General features: G+C 56.7%; 3 protein-coding genes across 7 annotated transcripts in view; 1 reads left to right on the top strand and 2 right to left on the bottom strand.

Annotated features, from left to right (window-relative positions):
* The window catches only part of RANBP3 (RAN binding protein 3), a 50935-nt gene extending 41067 nt beyond the window's left edge, over window positions 1–9868 (top strand). For all 4 annotated transcript variants that reach the window (XM_040242072.1, XM_040242074.1, XM_040242073.1 and 1 more), the window contains 8 exons: window positions 1454–1557; window positions 2583–2661; window positions 3665–3767; window positions 4177–4286; window positions 6034–6154; window positions 7813–7955; window positions 8238–8421; window positions 8502–9868. In XM_040242072.1, coding sequence (XP_040098006.1) covers window positions 1454–1557; window positions 2583–2661; window positions 3665–3767; window positions 4177–4286; window positions 6034–6154; window positions 7813–7955; window positions 8238–8421; window positions 8502–8545 — 888 coding nt within the window. In that variant the 3' untranslated portion in view covers window positions 8546–9868. The remainder of the gene's footprint in view (window positions 1–1453; window positions 1558–2582; window positions 2662–3664; window positions 3768–4176; window positions 4287–6033; window positions 6155–7812; window positions 7956–8237; window positions 8422–8501) is intronic.
* CAPS (calcyphosine) lies at window positions 9797–12153 on the bottom strand. 2 transcript variants are annotated; one of them, XM_040242087.1, is made up of 4 exons: window positions 11117–12153; window positions 10865–11042; window positions 10526–10732; window positions 9797–10458 (listed from the first exon to the last, which is right to left on the bottom strand). In XM_040242087.1, exons 1-4 carry the CDS (start codon window positions 11197–11199, stop codon window positions 10357–10359), a joined length of 570 nt encoding a protein of 189 aa, XP_040098021.1. In that variant the 5' UTR covers window positions 11200–12153; the 3' UTR covers window positions 9797–10356. The 2 variants fall into 2 exon arrangements, with proteins under 2 accessions (XP_040098021.1, XP_040098022.1); XM_040242088.1 differs by having other exon boundaries at window positions 10865–10925.
* Window positions 12154–13027: 874 nt separating this feature from the next.
* On the bottom strand, window positions 13028–16216 carry VMAC (vimentin type intermediate filament associated coiled-coil protein). The gene is made up of 2 exons (XM_040242089.1): window positions 15989–16216; window positions 13028–14813 (listed from the first exon to the last, which is right to left on the bottom strand). Exons 1-2 carry the CDS (start codon window positions 16177–16179, stop codon window positions 14504–14506), a joined length of 501 nt encoding a protein of 166 aa, XP_040098023.1. The 5' UTR covers window positions 16180–16216; the 3' UTR covers window positions 13028–14503.
* Between the last annotated feature and the right edge of the window lie 214 nt (window positions 16217–16430).

The raw sequence follows: 16430 nt of genomic DNA, 5'->3' as shown, positions 1-16430 counted from the left end.
GACAGCTGATGTTTTTACGGCAAAGGAACGAGCAGATGTTAGTGTCTGATGCTTTCAGCATCTCCAGAGATTCTTATCCTTACTGAAGAGTTCTCAGCACTGCCAGTGTTTAGACTGGATCCTTCTTTCTTCCGGGAGGCGTGTCCTGGGCACTGAGGGTGTTCCCCAGCCCCGCCCTCTGGATGCCTTTCCCTGCCAGTGGTGACCACAGGAAGCATTCCCATGAGTGCTGACCCCGGGGGCTACATCACCCCCAGTGAAAGCTGCCGCCATTTGTTTTCAAGTAGGACAGCTGGGACGATGCTTTGTTCTCTCCCCAGAAGGCAGCAGGCTCTGAGCTTCCTGGCTGCCCCCAGCTGTGTTGGTCTGCTCTGGGAGCTTTGAGTTGGGGGTAGGGAGCTTGTGGCCATGGCAGGGGCTCTCAGTTGGGGACCCCGCTCTCTGGCCCTCTGGGAGACCTGTCCCAGCCCTGGGTGCAGAAGGTCTCTCTGCACCACGTGCATCAGCTCATCAGGCAGGAGCTCCTGGAGGCTGGGTCTGGGGACACCAGTCATTGTCACAACTGGAGGGTAGGTGCACTGATGCTGAGTAGGTGGAGGCCAGAGACACTGACCAACACACTGCAGTGCCCAGGATGCCCTCTCCCCACTCAGGGACCCAGCTAGGTGCGGGGTCAGTGATGTGGAGGGTGGGGAGCCCTGAAGTGAGGAGACCAGAGTCTGGGGTGCAGGGAAGGTGTCCAGCCACACTAGCTGCTTCCTTCTTTGGTGCCCGCTGTCCAACAGAAGCACGGATGCCCCCAGAGACACAGAAGTAGGTGTTGATGTTGCACAGCTTTCAGCAAAATAACGAGTCCCTTGGCAGCCGCTCCCTTTCTGGAGCAGGAAGGAGGAAAAGAGAGACCTGGGCCTTCAGGTCGAGTCTTCCATACTGCCTTGAGATTGGGGTGGGGCAGCGTCTCATGGAGGCCCCTGGGTCTCAGGGCCACATCCTGGCTTCTGCATGGAGAGTGATTTGAAGGTGTGGTTTCTTAACCCCTCTGAGCCTCTGCTTCCTCTCTCAGAACACAGTCTCTAACACCCACCTCACAGTGTTCCCAGGAGAATTGCATTGGCGAATGTGTTTAACCAGGGCAGCACGACAGTTGGCATAAAAGAAGCCTCGAGAAATGAGGCTGCTGTTTATGATGAACCCCTTATTTGTACATGATCTGTAATCTCTTGGTGCAGAAGCGTTGGTGGAAAATGCCAACAGGTTGCCAGCCTGAGTGTGTGTTTTTAAACGGAGGAGAAAAGGCTTCCTAGCATGGACTGTTTTTACATCTTAACTGTAACCCCCAGGACGCATGCATGTAGATGGAGCTGTGTGTCGGCGCAGGGCCTGTGCAGATGGGCTGAGCTGCTGAGGCCCTGAACATGCCGTCCCCTGAGCAGTGTTTTCCCTCATTTCCCAGTTGATCAATGAGAACACTGAAGTGGCAGACATGGAGAACGCCGGACACCCCAGTTCAGAGACGCCAGCTGCGACCAACTACTTCCTTCAGTACATCAGCTCCAGGTGTGCACCTCGGGCTGGGGCCTAGCCTTGCTCGGGGAAGCCTTTGCCTCAGGGGGACCCGCAGTCACCCACTGTCTCTGGACCAGCCCAGTCCTTCCTCAGGAGGGTGGGGGACCCAGGCAGCCAAACTCCAGTCACCTCCAGCCCTCCTTCCCTACTTGGTTGGGGGGTGGGGGGCACTGCAGTGGACAGCTGAGGCAGGACTGCAGTCCCGTGGGGTTGTCCAGCCCATCCTGGGAGTGGCCTCCGTCACCAGGTGCTGGATCTGGGCTCCCTGTTGGCGCTGCTGGCAGGGACATTTGCCCACAGCCTGGCTGCTGGGGTGTCTGGGGAGGAAGGCACACTCTGCCTGGGAGTTGGGCCAGCAGGGCAGGCACCGTGCAGACGCCAGCCTCCAAGAGGCCTGGCGGGAGCAGTGACCTGCTGTTCGGCAGCCTGGCCCCCAGTTAGTGGAGCACATCAGTTGTTTTAAGACATGTTTTATGCACCTCAGTGTTTCCCACATTGGGAAGCGCGTGCAGCCTATAATGTCTTAACCCGGATGAAGTGTGACGGCCGTGGCAGCGGCCATTTGCCGAGCGCTCCCTGAGGGCTGTTCTTTGTCACCCACCCGCAGCCTGGTAGGAGGTGTCACTTCCTTGGTGTGGGGCCGGGGGAGGGGCCCAGAAAGCTGCAGCAGGTCTCAGGGGCATGTTTTCGGGGAGTGGGCAGATGGCCCCTGCACTCAGCCTCTCTGTGATGGTGCCCTCCTCCGGGGGCTGGGAAGATGGGCATCCGGTGTGTCACAGAGTGACTAAGCAGTTGGTGCCAGGCAATTGGAGCCAAGGGTTCCTGTTTGCCTCCTGGTGGGGCCCAACCCAGAGCCTGTCGGGGCCTGTCCCTGGCGAGGCATTTCGGCCCACTTGGCCTTGCGGGGCCTCAGCTGCTTTCTGCTCCAGCCGTGCGTATTGTGTGTGCGGGCGTGCACACCGCTGGCCCTGTGTCCCTGACGCCCCACACTCACTCAGAGTGCGTCTCCTTTGCAGCTTAGAGAATGCAACCAACAGTGCCGACGCCACCAGCAGCAAATTCGTGTTTGGCCAGAACATGAGTGAGCGCGTGCTGGTGAGTGACCCCGTGGAGACGATCCTTGGGGCCCAGAGACTTCCAGAGCCACCCGCAGGTCACGGGCACATGGGGTGTGCCTGCTGTGACATTAGAGTGCTTTCTTTTGCCGAGTAAGAGAAAGAAGACCCAACTCAGACTCAGCCTAAACAGTGTGCGGGGACAGGAGGGACAGATCTGGCGGCCCAGGGAGGGTCTGCGGGAGCCTGGGTTGCACTTCTGTCATTGCTCATCTCAGGGCAGGTGGGGCAGCTGGTGGCCAGAGCCCTCAGCTGTGTGCTAGTGGGACCACCACGAGCCATCTCTGACGCCAGGGGAGGGTGGCCCCACCCCGACTGAGGCCATAGCACGGAGTTGGCGGGGGGTGGCACCCTCAGGCCCCCACAGTGTCCCCTGCACCCATAACACTTACCTCGGGTCGTCTTCTGGCCCAGGATGGGCTTCTAGAATTGTTACGTGCTTCCTTATTTTTTTCTTTTATTCCCCCAACCACACATTCCCACCCCCGTTGTGTCCATTTGTGAGGGTGGCTCAGGTGCTGGTGGGGGCTCACCTGACTCTGGGCACCTTGGTCTCTGTGTTGATTATGCTGAGGAACTCCCTGCTGCTTTTCTTGAGTATCAGTAGTGTCCTTTTTCGATTACAATGAAGTAGTCAAAGAACTGCCTCACAGACCAAGGTGACCAGGTGGCCTGTGGTCAGTGGCCCCTGCCTCCTGGTGATGCCACAGAGGCTCCAGAGGCAGTTCACGTACAACATCCAGGGCAGGCCTATGTCTAGGGTGTCATCTGAGGATGCTCAGCAAGTGCTGAGTGGAGAGGGGCTGGGGCTGGGCAGGTCCCCAGGCTCCAAGAGGGAAGCTGGCTGAGAGAAACCCTCTGCCCAGAAGAGAACGTGCCGAGAGCCACCTGCCAGCAGAGGGGCCTCCTGTCTGCAGCAGTAAGCCCACTGGGACCACCTCCCCACATACCCACCTTCTTCTGTATACCTTCACTCCCCACAGAGCCCACCCAAGTTAAATGAACTCAGCTCAGATGCCAACAGAGAAAACACAGCCGCAGAGTCCGGATCCGAGTCCTCGTCCCAGGAGGCCACCCCCGAGAAAGGTAGGCCTTGGTCCTGTCCCGGAGGGTGGCCGGGGACACTGTGAACCCCAGCCATGAGTACAGGCATCCAGTTAGCAGAAGGGGGCTTGGCCAGCTCAGGATAGCCAGGCCCAGGCACTGCCTGGTGACCCAGAATGGGGTGAGGTGTCTGTCCCTGACCGAGGCGGCTGAGGGGGTGCTCTTCAGCACCCTCAGAGGTCTCACTATCTTCTGTTCTCCCCGGAGCCAGGAGAGTGGGAACCGGAGCTGTGCTGGCCGCTCCTGGCAGAGTCACAGGGTGCGTTAGCAGGGTCCCCTGTAGGCCAGGGTGTGGCTCCCAGAGGCACCGGCCCTCTTGGGGTGTCCCATGAGGTACACCATCCCCCCAGCCACGTCAATAGTCAATGGCGTTTAGCTAATCACATTGCAGAGTCCTTGGCTGAGTCGGCAGCCGCCTACACCAAGGCTACGGCGCGGAAGTGCCTGCTGGAGAAGGTGGAGGTCATCACCGGGGAGGAGGCCGAGAGCAACGTGCTGCAGGTGAGTGCCCACCTGCTTGTGCCGGGTGCTGGAGCCACAGGGTCTGTCTCAAGACAAATTACAGACCTGAAACAGACACTTCTTCCTGCCGCCCGCTTAGCAGCTGTGACCGTCTTGCCCCAGTGTGCTGTGTCCTCCTCTTAGCCCAGACTTCACGGCCCTCCTGCCACGTCCCCACGGTCCTCCCTTTCTGGGGAGGCAGGTCCAGGGCAGTAGGGCTCCATCTGCCCTTGGTCTTTCCACACGTACCGAATGTGTGTCTGTAAACCACGTACATGTGGCTTTGGGGAGTTTTCTGTGGTACTGCTTATCCCTACTCACAGATTCATTTTACTATCAAGAGATGTTGACTTATAAAGATCTACGGACTTCTTTCTGTAAAGGGTCACTTATGGTCTCTGTTGCACTTTTTTAAACATAAAACAGCTTTGTTGAGATACAGTGCACATGCTATGAAATTCACCTTTTTTAAAGTGTACAGTTCAGTGATTTTTAGCACATTCAGAAAGTTGTACAAATGTCATCACTACTTTAGAACATTTTTGCCCCCAAAAAGAAGCCTTATGCCCATTGCCCTTCAGCAGTGATTTCTCCATCCCCCTCTCCGCCAGCCCCTGGCGACCACAAATCCTCTCTCTCTCTCTGGATGTGCCTGTTCCGGGCATTTCATGTCAGCAGACTCATGCTATGTTGTCTCTGGGGTCTGGTCTCTCTCACTGAGCAGCATGTTCTCAGGGTTCGTCCCTGTTGGGACATGTGTCAGACCCTCATTCTTCATGACTGAGTGACTGTCCACTGTACAGATGGACCACGTTTGCTCATCCCTTCTCCTGTTGGTGGACACCTGCTTTGTTTCCACTTTGGGGGAATTAATGATAACCCATGAACACTCACGGAGAAGGCAATGGCACCCCACTCCAGTACTCTTGCCTGGAAAATCCCATGGGTTGAGGAGCCTGGTAGGCTGCAGTCCATGGGGTCGCTAAGAGTCGGACACGACTGAGCACCTTCACTTTCACTTTTCACTTTCACGCATTGGAGAAGGAAATGGCAACCCACTCCAGTGTTCTTGCCTTGAGAATCCCAGGAATGGTGGAGCCTGATGGCCTGCCATCTATGGGGTCGCACAGAGTCGGACACGACTGAAGCGACTTAGCAGCAGCAGCAGCATGAACACTCGTGTACAGGTTTCTCAGTGCACACCTGCTTCACTCTTCTTGGGTAGATACTTACAAGTGGGATTTCTGGGCCGTGTGATAAGTCCGTGTTTAACGCTTTAAAGGACAGTTTTCCACAGTGGCTGCACCAGTTTCCATTTCCATCAGCAGAGTGTGAGGGTTCTGCTTTCTCCACATCCTCCAGCACCTGTTTCCATCTGTCCTTTGGTTACAGCCATCCTAGTGAGTGTGAAGTGGTATCACATTGTGGAGTTTTTATCTTTTTATTTACTTGGCTATGTCAGGTCTTAGCTGCCCTAAAACATGTAGGATCTTAGTTCCCCGAGCAGGGGTGAACCCGTGTCCCCTGTACTGGAAGACAGATTCTTAACCATAGGACCGCCAGAGAGGTCCCCCACATTGTGGTTTTGATTTGCATTTCCATAGTGATTTTTTTTAATACTCTTCTGAAAATGTAAAATCCATTTTAGCTTGAAAGCAGGACAGAAAAGTGGCCAAGGGCCAGATGTGTCCCCCGGGCCATAGTTTGTGGAACCTGGTGGTTCATGCACGTTCGCCTTGTGTTGCAGATCCAATGTAAGCTGTTTGTCTTTGACAAGACCTCGCAGTCGTGGGTGGAGAGAGGCCGGGGGTTGCTCAGACTCAACGACATGGCGTCAACTGACGACGGGACGTTGCAGTCCCGACTAGGTGAGCTGTGGCCAGGTTCCTGTGGGGGGTCTGGGGGATTCGGGCCCCTGACGTGTGTCCATGGCCAGCCCTCAACCTGGGGGACCCATCCCACCCAGCCCAGAGGCTCCCACTGCCAGTCCTTCTCTGATTCTCTTTCTGACTCTGAAAATAGATAAAAGGATTCAGTAGTTTTTGAACTTATTTTTCGATAATAAAAGTGCCAGTTGGTTTATGGTGGGAAAACAAATCAAACATCAGCTAAAATCTCTTTATGAAAAAGGGAAATCCCTGCTGAGAACATTTGGGTAGATCCATTCCTGCTCTGTGGCCCTTTTTTAAGGAAGTGGGGCGATTCTGTCTTACCCTCTTACCCTCACTCTCTTTAGTGAGCATGTTCCTGTGTTGTTCCATTTGCCTTAAAACATGACTTAAAAAGTTCTTGAAAAACTTCCACATTAATATTCCACTGACTGAATATATTTTAGCCATTTCCCTTTTGATGGACATTTGGGTTCCTAATTTTTCTTGACTCATAAATAATGTTTCTGGTACTATTTTTTACATGAATTTTATTCCTGGAAGTATGATTGTTACAAAAAGTATGTATGTGAGTGTGTTTGCATATGTGTGAGACGTGTACTCATCTTTTTTTTTTTTTTTGTAAGTTATCCTCCCAAATTAAAAGTTGTCATCTGGCCTTTACAGAAATGTCGATCCCTGGCGCAGGTGTAGCTCACACCGTGTCCTTTCAACAGTGTTTTATGTGCTTGGGCTCAGAACTGGAACAGAGATGGAAATGGCCCTCCTGTTCGGGCACAGGTCTTTGCACCCCTGCCCGTAGACATCTCTTTGTTTCTTTTCCAATTTTTCTAATGGAAATGTGCAAGCAGGGGGCAGAGAGGGCACAGGATTTCAAGACCCCAGGTCGTGGCTTATCCCCTGGTCATCAGCCTGTGGTCAGCTTCCTTGCAGCCATGCCCTCCCCTCCTTGTTGAGGTCCTTTCTGGCCATGCCCTCCTTTCACCCCACACAGCCTTTGACCCTTGGCATAGACAGACCTTCCTTCAGAACTCACCTTGGGGGGTGGGGTGGGGGCACTTGGGTTGGGGTGACCACATCTAACCTGCTCCAGGTTTTCAAGGTTGGGGCATAGACGGGAGGGTAGGCCGGGACAGGTCAAGCAGGATGACATTGGCCTTGGGCTGGCTGTGGGTGGAACTCAGGTCTCACCTGTGTTTCCGGAGGGAAGGGTCTGTCCCAGGTTCTCTCCACTGCGTGCTGCCCTCAGCCATTTCCTGAGGGATGCTCTGAGCAGCAGTCAGCCCCAGCATTTCCTCCCAGTGTTCAGCTCCTCCTCACGGGACGGGAGCTGGACCTTGGCCTGTGGGTGGCGACGGTCAGGGGGTGTCAGCTTCATGTGGCATGTCGCCAGTGTGCAGCCCACCCTCATGCAGCATGCCCCCTAACTAGCCCCTTTCCTAGGAAGCCCGTCCAGGCACCACCTCCACCCACTGCACGCACCTCAGTGGCAGGGGTGCCAGGGCTGGTGCTCGGCAGACGGGCTGGTGGGAAGCTGTCGTGGGATTTCTCCCTGGGATGTTGACTTTCCTGCAGGTGTGTCTTTTCCTGGGGTAGGGGGCGGGGGCGGGCAGGACTGACGTCCTCACTGGTTGCAGTGATGCGGACCCAGGGCAGCCTGCGACTGATCCTCAACACCAAGCTATGGGCCCAAATGCAGATGGACAAGGCCAGCGAGAAGAGCATCCGCATCACGGCCATGGACACTGAGGACCAGGGCGTGAAGGTCTTCCTGATCTCGGTGAGCAGCCCCGGGTAGAGGCCAGGTGGCTGCCAGACACAAGCGGGCAGCTCCACGTCCAGCACTGGGCGCCCTTCACGGGGGCCTGGCCAGGGAGAGCGAGAGGCCTCCAGGGTCGGGAGGGCAAGACCTGCACCTGCAGGAGCTTCTGTTTGCTGCCCCCAGGGTTTGTTGAGGAGGGAGGTCGGGCACCCCACTCCGAGTCCTGGCCTGGGGGCTTCGTTGACTGAGGAGGGGTCTCCCTGAGAGGCCTAGTCACCTGGCCCTCCCCTCTGCCCCCAGGCCAGCTCCAAGGACACAGGCCAGCTGTATGCGGCCCTGCACCACCGCATCCTGGCCCTGCGTAGCCGCGTGGAGCAGGAGCAGGAGGCCAAGGCACCAGCCCCTGAGCCTGGGACCGCCCCGTCCAACGAGGATGACAGTGATGACGACGATGTGCTGACCCCGTCGGGGGCCCCCACAGGCGGTGAGTCGGGTGTCCCAGGGTGGCCCGGGTTGGGGCTGTCCCAGGCAGGGACCTGACGGCAAGGCCACTGCTTCCCACAGGCGCCGGCGATGAAGGCAATGGGCAGACGGCCGGGAGCACATAGCGCCAGGAGCCAGCCGCCGCGAGCCTGCTGCTTTGTCCGTCTGTCTGCCCACCCGCCCCTCCCCCGGCAGCATCGAGGCACGGGGCTCGGGAACCACACTCCCCGCTGGGTTGGCCACAGTCTGGATCCGCACGTCCCGTTCAGAAGCAGACTCGGGAACTGCCTGAATGTGGTTTGGGACACGAACCTCATCATATTGATGAGCAAAACGAAAAAGAACATTTCTTCCCTCCCCACCTTGAATTGAAATGGCACATTAAGACTTGTCACGGCTTCTCACTGGGACTGGGACACCTCGTTTCTTCACCCGCCCTCCCTGTGCCGCCGGCTTCCCCTGCCGCCTGCCCAGGCCGCCAGGCCACCTCGCAGTGTAACACTGGGCCTGCTGGACCGTCTGTTACCACCATCTTTACCTCCCGCCCCCACGTTCTGACTTGGGGGTTTTATTTTTAGATCTTTTCTCCCCCCAAGGCTTTGTGTTGGTTTCCTAAGTTGAGCAAGGCACTTCTGTGTGTGGAGCAGGCGTGGCTGCGTTGTGGGCTGCACCCTGGTTCCCCCTGTGATCCCAGCCCCCATGCTGGGGGCACTCGACTGCTCGAGAGCCAGCCCCATGGGTTCCCCACCTGGGATTCCTCCAGGCCGAGTCGTGGGGTTTGGACAGATTGGGCCCTGGGCCTGGAGATCTTGTCTAGAAAAGGGTCACTGGATGTGGGGTCGGGGGGGCTCCATCCTCCTGTCTGTGCCCGTGACATGGGTCACCCAGCCTCGGGTACCCAGGTGCAAGCCTGCTTCCTGCTCTTGGCCGCTCTTCCCTCACCAGGCCCTGGCGTCTCTGCCCCCCAGGACTGTCGAGGGCTGGGGGCCTCTGAGAGGGCAACCCTGGTGGGGCCTTCGAGGAGGGGCCAGCAGGCAGAGCGGTTTCAGACAGCAGGCAGAATCCGTGCTCTCAGCACACACAGGAGCGCGCCCTCTGCTTGCCCACCCCGGAGTGTGGCCAAGAGCAGCTGGGCGCTGCCTCCCCCACATCGGGGCTCACAGAGGAGGCTCCAGGGGTTCACAGGAAACCTCCCGCCCGCCCTGACAGGGTGAGGAGGGGGCCGTCTGAGCCACGCCACCCGCACCCCAGGGTGGCCCTGCAGCCGTGCCTGAGCCATGGGACATCACCAAAGGCCCCCCCAGCAGATCCGGTCACACTTCTCTGCTTTAAGCCTTAGTCAACTAGTGACAAGTAAAAACCAGATAATGCCCACGTGTTTTGGAACATTTATGTAAGATTGTCATATGAAATGTATTTGGGAACTACATTAAAACTTTTAACTAAAACACTGGCCTCCTGCATGCCCCAGGGGCCTCAGGAAGCCGGACAACCTGACCAGGAAGCAGCCTGGCCTGCCCACAGGGTGGTGGCCTCTGCCCCACACTGCACACCTGGGCAGGTGACCCAGAATGGCTGCCTTCCGAGACTCGCAGTGGCTGGCTTCACACAAGAACTGTCTGCTTCCCCACCAGGTGCTGCCTGGCTTCCCAGGGACCCACAGGGAGGGGGAGGGGTGCTGGTAGGCAGGGTTCACTGAGCAGGGATGGGAGGAGGTTTGGGGTTAGCACGATGTGGGCAAGGGGCCTTTCTTTCTGGGGTCCTGAGCCAGTGACCCATTAGGGGAACTGGTGGCCAAGCAGTACACTTGGAGACCTGGTCCAGCCGGTTCTGTGGCCTCCGACCTGCCACACTCCTCCCCACCCCCACCCCAGGGCTGCTCAGCTCCAAGCCCAGATGAGAGGCCATGGCTCCAGGGTGCATGAGGGTGTGCGGCTCACAGCCGCCAGGCGCTGGTCATCATGGCCACAAACTCCTCATCCGTATCCATGGAAGCGCTCACACCGCTGTAGTAGTCCTGGAACTCAGCCAGCGTGACCTGGGGGCAGACAGGTGGTTGGGGGTCCAGAGGTGTGGGCGAGGGACCGGGGTATGCATGCACCCACCTGCCCGTCCTTCTCGGAGGAGTCGAAGTTGTCCAGGAAGTGGCGGAGCACCTGCTCTTCAGTCCACTCCCCGCTCCGCACCTTTGGGTGAGTGCGGCCGCTGTATACCCCCCGGAGATCGTCCACGGTCACCACGCCATCACCACTGCGGTCCAGCTTGGCGAACGCAGCTGCAACTACCGCCTCCCGGGCCTGGGACATGGGGGGCTGGGGAGGGTGTGGTGGTGACCGGGGGGTAGGAGGCGCAGAGGCTCCCCTTGGTCTCCACACTGACAGACGAGCCCGGGAGAGTGCGGCACCCCAATGGGAGGAAGGGACACTGCTGCACCCCCAGCTCACCCGCAGCGCTCGCAGGAACTCCTCCAGGTCCAACGTCCCGCTGCCATCACGGTCCCAGTGCCTGCACACGCCCTCCGTCTCAGCTGCGTCCAGCACCAGCCCCAGCTCAGCCAAGCCCCGCTGGAGCTCCCCCACATCCAGGGAGCGGCTCCCATCCCGGTCCAGGCGGCGAAAAAATCTGGGGGGCAGGGGTGTGGGGTTCGAAAAGATCCGTGGGACTGGGGGTCAGGAAGATGTGAGAGGAAAGCTCACCTGGCCACACCCTGGATGCCCGAGGCCCCTCGGGACAGGCACTGGGCTCGGAGCTTCTCCATGGTGGTGTCCACAGCATCCATGCTGGCTCCGGGCTCTCTGGGTGGCTGGACGGGCTAGAGATCTGGGAGGAGGGGCTCCTGCTCAGCCACCAGGCTACGGACTGGCTGCCTTGATCTGTCCTGGAGTCCGGGTGGCCTCTCTGCCTGCCTCCTGCCCGTTCTGCCCAGCGCTGGCAGTGCGTCCTGCCAGGCAGGGCTGTTGCTAGGGGACAGGGCCCTGGAGACCAGGAGGGGCCCCGCTGTAACTCTCCCTGTGCCAGGGCCTTGTGGCCACAAGCACAGCCCTGCGGGGCCGTATAGAAGGCCAAGGAGGACAGGCCGGCACTGTTGCTGTCAGCACTGCCCAACCACTGTCCGCCTGCTCTCTCCCAGCCCTGGGAGAGAGCCAGACCCAGGCTAGTAGGAGGATGGGGGGAGTGCGGGAGGGGCGCTTTGGTCACAGCCCTGCAGGGACCAGTGTCCCAGATGAGGGGAGGCCAGGCCCAATTCCTATGCGACCCCTCCCCTCTCTGGGCTTCACCAGCCCCCAGCCCCTTTCCACAGGGCTGCAGCTGAAGCTGCTGAGGAATTCAAGTTTAAAGACTCGAGATGGCCCAGGCCCACATCCAACAGGAGCTGCTCAGACGAGTGCTAGCTGAGCTGAGACGCAGCCAGTCGTGTAAACATCAATGTTGAGTTGGACGAAGCAATTCTCAGTAGTTAATTGTGGCCAGTCGTGGTACTTTTGTCAACATGGATCTTTTGGGGGTTGGTTTCCGGTTCTCAGACATCACTTGGTGGGCTTGCTCATGACAAGCCGCTTATCTGGCCAGAGAAGGACCCCTGGGCCCCTGACTTCCGTAATCCAAGAGGAACCAAGACCACCGGCAGAGAAGGCCTGCCATCAGACCAGACATCTGGCCAACTGAGCCTCATATCAGCAGGCTAAGATCGAAGATGATAATGGATTTTACAGGACTTAAAATGCAGGCCCCTGTTTGGGGAACCCCTGCCCACCCACAGAGACCCAGAGATCATCAGAGGCTTTTCAAAGCTTGGGAGTTGCACACAGCACAATGGTATTGTCCGAAGTTGCTGCTCCCGACTGAAGCAAAGCTGTGGATCACAAGCAACCTGTCACTGTGATTCACACCACAGCGGATGCAACACCATCGATTGTTATAAGAAACTGCAGTGACATTCTGCTGCAGAAATTCTCGTGACTTGCTGCATGCAGTCCAACATTCTCTGTGTAGGCACAAAGAAATAGCTCCATCGTGTGCTTTCATGAGGATTATAAACGTCAGGGGTTTTTTCTATAAAGAAATGTAAAATGTAATCACAATTATTGTAGCTCTGTTTGGGCATCTCCGCATCTCTGAGAGAATCAGAATCTCAACAATAAAAAATTGGGGGGACTTCCCTGGTTGGTCCAGTGGTTAAGAATCTGCCTTCCAGTGCAGGGGACACAGGTTCAGTCCCTAGTTGGGGAACTAAGATCCCACATGCTATGGGGCAACTAAGCTTCTGTGTCACCACAAAGAACCCACGTGCCACAACTAAGCTGACACAGCCAAATAAATGGTTGTGTTTTTTTTTAATTAACTTTACTTTAAAAAAATTGGAAGTGGCAAGGGCCCTCCAAACCCAGAGGCCCTTTCACTTTACTTCTCTGAGCTTCACTTTGCATAGCTATAAAATGGGGCAATGCCTGTGTGCATAGGTGGCTTAAGAGACAGAGCTGTATATGTGGAGTGCTTGGCACAAGCTCCCACCCAGTGGGGCCCCACCCTGGACCCAGGAGCAGCACAACAGCCACCTCTCCAGCAGGAAGGGGAGGAAGTAGGAAGAAAGGAGGAGGGACCAGTGGTGCCATGAAATCATTTGGTTTATTCTTGAGCGTAGACAGGCCCTAGCCTGCCTTCCCCTTGTACAAACAGCACCCCCCTTATTCGTCCAGAGGAGAAAACTGGGCCATTGTTACACACTGAGGGGGTCACTGTGCGATGCCAGGCGGCACCCTCTGCAGGGCAGAGGACAGACGCTGAGCTTTCCGGGCTGAAAGGGGCTGTGCCCCGCAGTGGTTCCTGGGGTGGGGGTTCCCTGAGTCGGGAGGCAGGAAACGGCTGCCATAGTCCCAGGCCAGGCACTTGGGCTGGGCAGAGAAAGGCACATTGCTCCCTGTTCTGATAAAAAAAAGCAAAGTGCCTCAAATGTCTCTGGCCAACAAGGGCAGCATACAAATAAGGAGTGAAAAAATAGAGTCTCAGAGGATTAGAAAAAGGAGCCAGCTGGTGCTACGAAAGGAAAGCTGCCGGGGGCCTCATCAGATGTGCTGGGTCCCAGCGTGTGCCAGGCACTGGAGACAGAAAACAAAAACCTGCCCTCATGGAGCTTCCACTCCAATGATAAAAAGTTACATAAAGGAATTAAAATGGGGCAATGAGCGGGGGTGGAATGGGGAACAATGACTTCTGATAAGGCAATCATGGAAGCCCTCTCAGAGGAGGTGACGTTTGAGCAAAGACCTGAGTGAGCAGGAGCCAGGCATGTGGCATCTGGGGGAAGAGCATTCTAGGCAGAGGAAACAGCTAGTGTAAAGACCCCAAGGCAGGATGCTATGAAGAGAAGGGTACGGGATGCCTGAGTTTGCCTGGGCAGTGAAGCCTGGTTGCCAGCATCTTGGCACATCCCACCTGCACACTCCTTCCTGGGTTGAGAGGAGGATAGAATTAGGGGGGAAAATATCTAAGTATAACCAATGCAAAATGGCCTGAGGCTTGAGGTTCACAATTCTGGACTGAGATGAAGAATAAGGCTTTAGGATGAAGAGTACTTCCGGAGGAACAAAAACCGGGGCAGGGGAGAAAAGAGGGAGAGACTCAAATCACGTGGCACTTGATGCCATCCACCTCCACCAGCAAAAGAGAGGTCTCTAACTCAGATGTTTCAGGGGCCAGACATCCAGCCTTGAGAGATAAGGGGGTGAATGGAAACTTGCCCTCGCTAAAGAGGGTGTCCTGGACTCAGATCCAGGCAGGTACAGCCCAGCCCAAAGCCAGAGATCCAGATTCGTGTGTAAGCACGACCAGTTCTCCAACAAGGGTGATTGACTCAAAGTTTTGCTTTTTAAAAGAAAAAAAGCAAGAAAACCTGGCTGAGTTCATCTGCATTTGGCCTGCAGGCCACCCATATGAAACCTATGCCTTTTTAACAGGTTCTGATGCTGAGGATTATGGCTCTTCCAAGGGGTCCTCTCTGGAATATGTTAACCCTGAGGATACCCAGGCAGTAGAAGTTCCCACTGGAGTCCTCTTTCGCCATTCCAGAACCTGCTCTCTGGGACTCACACAGTGGTCCCAAACACTGCGGGCTCGAGCTGGTCGCTGTCCTCTTCCTCCCCAGTACTGTTGGCAAGGGGTGAGCTGGGCCTACCAGGGAGTGAGTCACTGGCCGGCAGGGGCCCCAGGCGCTCGGCCTCTGCCAGGGTGGCCAGCAGCCCAGCCAGGGGCAGCCGGCGGCGGCAGAGATCCTGCAGCAGCTCAGCCCGGGGCTGCAACTGCCCGATGAGCTTGTCCCTCTGGCGCACGGCAGCCTGCAGACTCTGAACAGCAGCCTCGGAGGTCAGCAGCTGCTCCTGGAGGGCGGCAATCTCACTGGCAGGAAGGCAAGACGGAACCATTATGGTACCCGGCCACCAGAGGTTCTCTTCCCCCTGCTCCCAACCTCCATCCCCAGATTCATAGATTGAATCCCTACGCAGTGATAGTATTTGGAGAAGGGGGCCTTGAGAGGTAAGGAAAGTTTACATTGATGTAATGAAGGGTTTCCTTTTAAGAAGAGATACCACAGCTTGCTCTGTGTGTGTGTGTGTGTGTGTGTGTGTGTGTGTGTGTGTGCTTTGTGAGGACAAAGTGAGAAGATGACTGTTGGCAAGCCCAGAAGAGGACACTCAGAACTGAATCACCGCCTTGATTTTGAACTTCCCAGCCTCCAGAACTGTGAGGACTCATTTGATATTGTTTAAGACACCAGTCTGTGGTATTCTATAATGGCAACCTCAGCAACTAACACACTCCCTCATTCACCCGCTATCAGTTCCCTTGTCCCCTCCATCTTTTCCTATTTGCTGTTCAGCTTAGATGCTTCCTCCTCCAAGAAGCCTTCCCTCTGGGCCCTCCTAGAGCCCTGTTGCCCTCCATCATACACAAGGATACTGTGAGCAGGGTGAATACTGGAGTGGGTTGCCACTTCCTTCCCCAGCCATCATACACACACATCCCAATCACCCTGTGTTGTAACTGCCAAACAGTGTGCTTGAGGGCAGGGCTGTACAGGTCTTACTGATGTGCCCTAATGACCAGCACAGGGCCTGGCACGTGGTAGAGTGCTCAGTAAAGATGAAGTAACAAGTCCAACCAGCTCTGAATTGTTTCCCACCGGGTCCTCAGAAACACTTTCTTCCCTGGGCGCTGGTCTCATCCCTTTGAATCCTCAGCTAGAAAGACTCTTCAAAACTGCCGATATAATCCCATCCTCCCAAGAACCTGCCATGGCTCCAATACCTACCTCATGCTGCTGGTGGTCCCTGTACCACTCAGGACCAGCCAGTTTTGCCTAGTGGTAAAATGGACCCTGTTAAGTTAGATAGCCACACCCAAGTGACATCTCTCAACTTTATATAGTGATGATTCATGTATTTTTGTGTTTGTTTTTCCAGTCCCACCAGTAGTCCAGCTCCACGTCTCCCCTACTAGTATTCCCTTCCTATCTCGGATCTGCCTCTGCCCAACTCCTCCGAGAAGTCCACCTGCCGGGTCCCAAGATTCACCGGTCTTTGGCGCGTCCCAGATCGTCTAAAGCGGCACTCAGTTGCTGGTCGTGGCGCGCCAGGCGCTCGGCCTGGGCGCGCACCGTGCACTCGGCTGCCTCCAGCCGCGCCTCCAGTTCCGCCGCGCGCCGGTGAACGGCAGCCAGGTGTGCGTTAGCCTCGCGGATTTGCAGGGGCGGTGGCGCTGACATGGCCCCTGCAGAGTACCAGGCCTGGCCACGCCCACGGGCGGCCCGGAACAGGCCCTGGACACGCCCCCTGAGGGCCACACCTCCGAGGGTCGGTTCAAGACTTCGGCGTGATTGGCCGGGTTCACCGCTAGGCTCCGCCCTCCAGGGCTGGGTCTAGTACTCAAACTCGAACGCCCTCACTGGTTCCGGCAACTGGAAACTCCTCCCCTGAGCCCCGACTAAGATTGGCCAAGGTCTTAACAAACCAAGTT

The sequence above is a fragment of the Oryx dammah genome, unplaced genomic scaffold, assembly GCF_014754425.2.
Source record: "Oryx dammah isolate SB20612 unplaced genomic scaffold, SCBI_Odam_1.1 HiC_scaffold_5, whole genome shotgun sequence".
Lineage (NCBI taxonomy): Eukaryota > Metazoa > Chordata > Mammalia > Artiodactyla > Bovidae > Oryx > Oryx dammah.
This window is presented reverse-complemented; position numbering and strand designations above follow the sequence as displayed.